Source organism: Archocentrus centrarchus, chromosome 11 (genome assembly GCF_007364275.1).
Source record: "Archocentrus centrarchus isolate MPI-CPG fArcCen1 chromosome 11, fArcCen1, whole genome shotgun sequence".
Taxonomy (NCBI): domain Eukaryota; kingdom Metazoa; phylum Chordata; class Actinopteri; order Cichliformes; family Cichlidae; genus Archocentrus; species Archocentrus centrarchus.
Window position 1 is genome coordinate 4,537,171 of NC_044356.1, and position 7,672 is coordinate 4,544,842.

Below are 7,672 nucleotides of genomic sequence, written 5' to 3' on the forward strand. Positions count from 1 at the left end.
TGGAGGAGCCAGGGATCAAACCACCAACCTTCTGATTAGTAAATAACCTGCTTTACCTCTACCATACATGACCTCCGCTGGGCCTGACTGAGACAAGGCCTGAGCACTTTGCGGCTTGGATAAGACCTGGATGCATAGGGGCTTCATGCTGTAGGTCCATCAATGAGGAAGCAGCTCCTGTGAGGTCATCAAGGTCACCAGCTGGGGACCCCAGTTCTGCCACCAAGAGCCACGTTCTCTTTTGTGACTGGAAGGCAGGTGAGTTGGGCTGCTGCAGCTGAGGGAGTGCACTCTTTAATCAGACTGCCAAACAATTCAAACTGAAGATTCTTCCTTTTGTCGGGCAGCTAAATCTTATGTGCCCCGTAAAGTTTAAAATGTTGATGTTTACTTTCAGAGCCCTCCACGGTCAGATGCCTCCATCAGCGATGTTGCTGATCAGTGCTTGATGGCTGTACCTAGATCCAGGTGAAAGACAACAGGTGACTGTGCTCTTGAGGTTGTGGCCCCCACGTTGTGGAACTCACTTCCACTGGATTTAAGATCTATGGACACTGTTGATAGCTTTAAAAAGAAACTGAAGACCCACCTGTGCAGGCTTGCTTTTATTCAGTTTTATCTATTTATACTACTTTAATTGTTGGATTTTGTTCTTTATTGTAAAGCATTTTGTGAATTCTGTTCTTGTAAAGCACTATATAAATAAACTTACCACATGCCCCAGGTTAGCCATGCTGGGGTTAGCTAAAAGCCAAGGGTTGGATGTTTCTGCCAAGTAACTCGTCAGAAACAAAAGGGTCCATGACTGCACTGTAGAGTGTACTGTGTGGCAAAACAAGCCCAAGTGCAGGACACTGGCTCATGGTAAATGTTGTTATAGCGTGTGTTTGTGTGTGTGTGTGTGTGTGTGTGTGTGTGTGTGTGTGTGTGTGTGTGTGTGTGTGTGTGTGTGTGTGTGTGTGTGTGTGTGTGCTGACTTGAACATTTAGCTAAAAGCACCGCTGTGAGACCTCACAGAGCTGGCTAACATTAGATGTTCATGTGACCACTTATATTTTGGATTTTCTCCTACAAATCCTTAAACTTAGAGATTGATAAGAATATAAAAGTGATTAAAAATATTACTGAATCCATTTTTCAGTGAACAAAAGTGTTGATATTTTAGAGAATTTCTTAACTTTAAGAAGCCCTAATTATTTTTAATTCCGCCGCAATTTTTTTTACTACGGCTGAATTAAAAATAATTACGGTGGAATTAAAAATAATTACGGCGGAATTCCACATAACTAAAATTTACTTACAGGATAGTTACGGCCTAAGGGCGGGCCTTAAAAGAAAGCGTTACCGATTATATTTACATCAAGATTAAAAAAAAGACTTTTGACAATTACATTTTATTATAATTTCATTATCTTGATTTATACATTGTATTGTACAGGATCAAGACTTGGTTTCACATGTTGTCTTACAGTAACAAGTCTATTTGCCATATTCACATCTTAACTAGGACATCAAACATTAAAGATTGAGACATATGGATGAAATGAAGTATGTAAAAGACATGAAATGAGACAAGAATAATGCATACCTCCTGCGTTTACTGTAGTTACACCGGGGGCTATATGTTGGTTCAGGATAGACAAGGAGGTAGAACATATTTTATGGTAGTAATAATTTAACTACTCCGCATGACAGGTTATAGTTTTCATCTTCTTAAGAAATTCAAACTAAATGCTTTTAAATGTGCCTCATCTATTGTATTCAGTGAATAAGGTAGCAGAAGTTGCACATTTTATTTACATGTGTAGAAGTTTGTTCACACATTTTCGAGGGGATGTTGCTGTCAGGCGCTGCTCAACAAGCACTTCATATGATACTTTGAAATTTGAAATACAGTAAACATCGCCTAAGTCAGTCCTAAGTGGTTCATGGAATTTCATCTGACTTGTAAAAGTCCGTCTTCTCTGTAAGTGTAAAAATCTGATTCTTCAAAATTTCCGACAGTTTGGGGTCTAATATCGAATTTCGCTGCAATAGCTTCTGCTTCCACAAATTTTATAATCTCGTATTTCTGCTCATAAGTGCGAGTTTGTAGCTTACGCTTGCCATGATTGTCTCCGGTGAAATGAACTGATTCACCCAGTGCAGCCAATCCAGACATTACGTGACTATAGGCGCTCACGCGATCTCCAGGCATTGTTAGTGTGTGTAGTTGTGCATGAACGAGTCGATGCACGGAAGTGAGCTGAGGACCAGATTTTTCATCCGACTTAGGTGATGATTTTATTGGAATTAATGTTAGAAAAAATGGGGACCTGTAGAAGCCATCGCACTAAAATGAAAAGCCGATTTGTGCAACTTCGACTACGGTGACTTTTACTGTACTTACAGTTTGTCCCATTTTTATCTTCCACATTCATTTAAATAACTCAGACAGCACATATGGGCATTCAATCAATATTATAAAACCCCACACGGTTCTGTCATTGTTTAATGTAGGCCAATGGGGCATTATCATCACACCTGCAGTGTGCTCGTGTTCTGTGAAGGTGTTGTCAGGTGCGTTAGCAGACTGAAGTAAAAAAAGACATACACAGTGACAGGACGGGAGAAATACGTGGTGAAAATGTTTGCTGGAACAGCTACTTTAAAGGTGAATACTGAATCAAGCGGAGAGCATCTTCGTTATCCAAAACTCCCTGGATGAACTCCCCTTCTGCGATTCGGTCTGCAAAGAGAAAAACAATTTGTTTCATTTATTTGGAAAGATTAAAAAAAACTAAAAATAAGTTTTCAAAATGGATATTTAACACAATTAAATGAGAGGCTGCAATAAACTCTATAACTGAGGAACTATTTCATAGTATGTTGTGTTGGACATTTGACCTTCTGTCATTTCACTGAGTGGACTGTGGAGTAATTTTGTTGTACAAAAGCAGAATGCATTTTATTTTAACATAACTTCCTTTGGAAATGTTGCAAACCAGCAGGCTAACCTACGAATGTCAGTTCAGGACAGTCTAAAATATTTGTCACATGCTTCAGGGATTTAGTACTAAACCAGCATTTTCATTGGTTTAGAGCACCAAGACTATCGCAAGTCTAATCTGCTTATCTGCCCGTATACTGTCTCCACTGTTTCTTACCATTGTCACCCTTGTTAAAATATTTCCAGAGTTTATCTGCCCTCTTTTCAGCTGTGTTTTCATCTTCAGGCAACTTCATCAGTTCCTCTTTGGGAATCAGCTTAAAAATTGCCTGTTAAGGGAAAAACAAAAAGACAAAGTTTGGTGAAAAGAAAGAACAGATTTCACTTGTGTGGGCTGCAGTTATATACAGTAAAATCTGCTTTGTGACTGCAGAGGGAAATGGGGCCATTTCACCAACCAAAACAGCAACAAAATGGTGCGATGCTACAGATTAACCAACCATCTCTTTTGGCCCCTCTGGCTTTGTTTAGTGAATATATGAACTCTAATCTTTAAGGCTGAAACGTGGCTGCTCCAATATGGTTTGCAAGGAATGCAAATGTTAAATACTGCACAACGCCTGTTAGTTTTACTGCCTTTGAGTTTTCAGCACACAGACTGAATAATCTTGTCACATATCAGGAGGACTTTCACCAAAAACTGTATTTGTATTGCTTGCATTTCAGATGTGATACCCTGGAATGAGAAGACATTGGCTTTTTTAAGCCCTGAATAAACAACTAATAATGATGGTGAATAATGATGGCAGTTGCTAGTTTTATTTCTAAATATAAATAAAATGCAAAACACTGCACAGTAGGTTAAACTAATTATTTTTCAATTCAATTCAAATCAGTTAAGTTCAGTTTTATTTATAAAACTATACAGCACCATTTAGGTGCTTTATATTGCAAGGTAACAATCAGACAAGATCAGACACTATGTCCCATATCATCCTCTATGTCCATGATACAGTTGTTTACATTATACTTTATTTGTTGTTCAAAGTTTTAAAGCTAGTATCATATTTCTTTGAAAAGTATTCAAATTTGAATTTTTTCCCCTATTAAGGGTGATTAATTATTAAAAGGTTACTATGTGGTATGTCATTTAAAAACTTTTAAGAATTCTTTTAAACTGTACTACGCTTGCTTTTATACTAAGTTTATTATATATTCATGTATCCTAACTTCATACCTCTTTCTGGCTTAAGTTAAACCTGACCAGTTTATCAATGTTAATAAAGTCTAATCTTTTGTTTTAAAAAAAATGTTACTTAACAAACATAAGGCCATGACACGTACAATAGATTTAAACTATTATGTAGTTATGAACATATCTGAGAAAATAAAAATGGGATCCCATATTTAAAAAGAGTCTTAATTCTAACTATAGATGTCTGTTTTGCAATAATAAGAAGGTTGTGCATGCAGTACAGGACAGTATAATATCAGCCTCTATGCAGATGATACTTGTGTCTATAATTTGTTCTTGTGAATGCACCCAAATATTCCTGTAAACTATGTACAAAGCCAAAGTTGTCAAAGGAAGAGCATCACCACCCTTTCACTCACCGTGCAAATTTCTTTGGTCTCTGACTTGGTGATGTATCCATTCTTGTCTACGTCAAACAGTGAGAAGGCCCATTCCAGTTTCCTGGTGGTCTTTCCTGTTGATGTCATGTGGAGGGCAATGATGTACTCCTTGAAGTCCAGAGTGCCATCATCATTTGTGTCAAAGGAGCGGAAGACATGTTGAGCATATGTATTGGCATCACTGTCTGGAAAGAACTTGCTGTAGATTGTCTGAAACTCCTCTTTTGTGATGCGGCCTGTTGGACACTGTTTCTTGAAGTTTTCGTACCACTGGACAATCTCAGTCTCTGAGAACTTGGTGTTGAGCTTCAGGTCCTCCAGGATCTCCTTGGACACAGCTCCACTCTTGCTATTACCCATTGCTGGTGGTTTTGGGGATGTTTTAGACCTTTATCTGAATATGAATCTGTGGCCCCTGGCACTTTAACCTAAAAAGTTACCTCCTCTACTTTGTCAAAGGGGTAAACAGAGGACTATTCCTGAGGTATGGCTGCAGCACTCTTGATCTTAGTCCTTGCCTGCTGTTCAGCCCACGGACATGAAAGCTGTGAAAAGAACAGCCATTTGGTAAGCTCTTTAAGCCAGTCAACCATCTGTACTGCCAGCAAAAGGTGACAAGGTTCATTTCAGGTCAGAAGTAAAGTCCTTGTTTATGACATCCAAGTGTGCAAGTCTCTACCCTATTGATCTTTTAAAATAAGCAGCAAGCCAGGTTGTAACTGAGGGTTGAAACAGACATGCTCTTGGCACATGAGTGCATCTTGTACTGTACTGAGAGCTGTTTAGCCCCAGTGACTTCTATACTTAGCTTTATCCAACCTTAACTGTCTTAGCTATCTGTTACTTCATGGGGCAAAATGCTGTGTTGCAGCCACATTCAATTTTTAATAGTCTGCCAATTTTTAGCTTCTTTAGCAATGTCATACATAAACTGAAAGGGCCAAACCATGAATGCATCTTCAATGGAGTGATTGCATCTATAAGTGACAGTCAGTCAATATCTACAAACTTTCACATTGGTGAGGGTATTCAAAGGGTGCAAGTCAGCCTGCAGCTCAGCTTGTAGTGAGCATCTGTTGTGTACTACAGCAGGAAAGGCCCCGGTTTGATACAGTGACCAAATCTAACATCATTACATGAAAACAAAAATTGTTGTTGTCCTGCTACACAACTGATAAAACACCAGGACAACTGCACAAGTGACCATTTTAGGGTGTGATAAAATAATTTCTAATGAACTATAATCAATTCATCTGTGACAAACATGATTGAATATCACAAATATTCCCTCTAATATATTTAAAAGAATAATTCAGTCTTGGGTAAAAGTCTCTTGCACACTCTATAATAAAACAAGAAAAGGTTTCAGTTCAAATCCATATAAAAAAAACTTCACTTTGACTAAATTTTACCATTAATCAACACAAATAAAATTAATCATTTACATTAAATTAAGCTGAACAACAGCTGATTAAATCCAACAATCTTAGTGTCTCACTGTTGCCAGACTCTTTATGATCAAAATTTATCTGTCGGTGTTGCACAGCTCTTTCTGTTCCCTACCTGTGCGATCAGCTGGGGAGTCCAGGATAAACAGTGATGCTCTGTCTGCGAGCAGCTGAGGAAATCAGCCTCCACCTGATGGGATCAGTCAATTAATCTGGATCACCCTGAGGCGGAGCCACACCACCACCCATGCGTACCCCTGAGCTTCCTGAGCTGCTGCTTCCTTTTTTTTTCCACATAGTCAAACGGTCACTCGTGTTACTCGCAGTTACTTTATATAAGGTTTCTCACAAATAAGCACCACTGCCAACTTAAACTCAACAAGTATCCTATGTTCATTTAACAAAACAGGACAAAAAACCCAACCCACAACTGATGCATGCTCATTCAAGTTTACTAAAATATAGCATTAAAATTTTTAAAGAGGAAAACAAATCCTGTAAGGAAGTCTAAAATGACCTTCTGAGGGCATCCTGTGGTGTTTGGCAGGCTGACACTGGCAGTGAATGCTCTGGGCTGTGGGGTGGCATCTTCGAGGATCGAGCTTGTTCCAGAGCATTCCACGGATGCTCAGTCAGACTGGGATCTGGAGAATTTGGGAAATGGCTACAAGTTTGGAGCTTCTTGCCCCAAGCTGCTCCTGAGCAGGTTTTACAGATTGGCAGTGATCACTTGTACAACTGTCAAAGTAACACCTGCGAGAATGCCCAGGGGTTCCCAGCAGATACTGCATTGTAACAGGATGATCAATGCTATCCGCTTTGCCAGTGTGAAGTGACTGATCACTCTGTCACCTGTTATTTTTAGAAAGATTTTTCTTAAAAACTGTTTGTATGATATAATGGTTGTTTCTTTGGTTATTCAGAGGCAGAGAGGAAATCATGGCAGTTATGTTCTAGCCTCACTGAATTATAACAGCTCAGTAAGAATGAGTGTCTTTGTGAGTTTGTTGTGTATTTAATGCATTATATGAACAGAGGTTCTAAAAAATGAAGTCAATGCCACAGAGCCAAACGCTGCAGTTCCTCTAGTGGCCACTGGGTCTGGTCTATATCAGATGATTTTCCCCTTTATCGCCACTGTACAGGGAGTACGTTTTTTAATGCCTCACCCATGTGGGTTTTTATTTAATTAACAGGTGTGCCAACACGCACAGTCTGCTAGGCCCCACCTCGCCTAATTACTGAACCTCTCTGCCTCGTGGTGTCCGTGCCTTCAGGGAAAGATGCTCAGTGATTCGAATTAGCTGAAGTCCAGCAGATGGATACTGGCTTCCTTCCATTTGAATCTGATAAATCATTTGGCTTCAGTGCTGTTAACTGTAGTGCACAATAGCCTCAGCTGATCACACACTGCTAACTGGTCCAAATGTGGCCACTTCTGGCTCTAAAAAACAACATGGCAGCAGTCAAAATGCTCACACTGGGGCTACAAACTGTGCAGTCCAGACAGCAGGTAGCATCACAGTGGCTAAATCCTTCTTTTATATACAGTCTGTGATAAAAACCTAGAAATAATTTGTGATCTAATCATATGACAACACAAGCCACAGCCTCTAAAACCTAGCATCACCAGTGCAAAAATGAACATGTATATTTAAAG

General features: G+C 39.3%; 1 protein-coding gene across 1 annotated transcript; it reads right to left on the reverse strand.

Annotated features, from left to right (window-relative positions):
• Positions 1-1,375: 1,375 nt before the first annotated feature.
• On the reverse strand, positions 1,376-6,280 carry LOC115787596 (recoverin-like). Its single transcript, XM_030740346.1, has 4 exons — positions 6,128-6,280; positions 4,544-5,109; positions 3,147-3,258; positions 1,376-2,728 (listed from the first exon to the last, which is right to left on the reverse strand). The coding sequence occupies exons 2-4, from the start codon at positions 4,922-4,924 to the stop codon at positions 2,643-2,645; spliced, it is 579 nt and encodes a 192-aa protein (XP_030596206.1). The 5' UTR covers positions 4,925-5,109; positions 6,128-6,280; the 3' UTR covers positions 1,376-2,642.
• Positions 6,281-7,672: the final 1,392 nt, after the last annotated feature.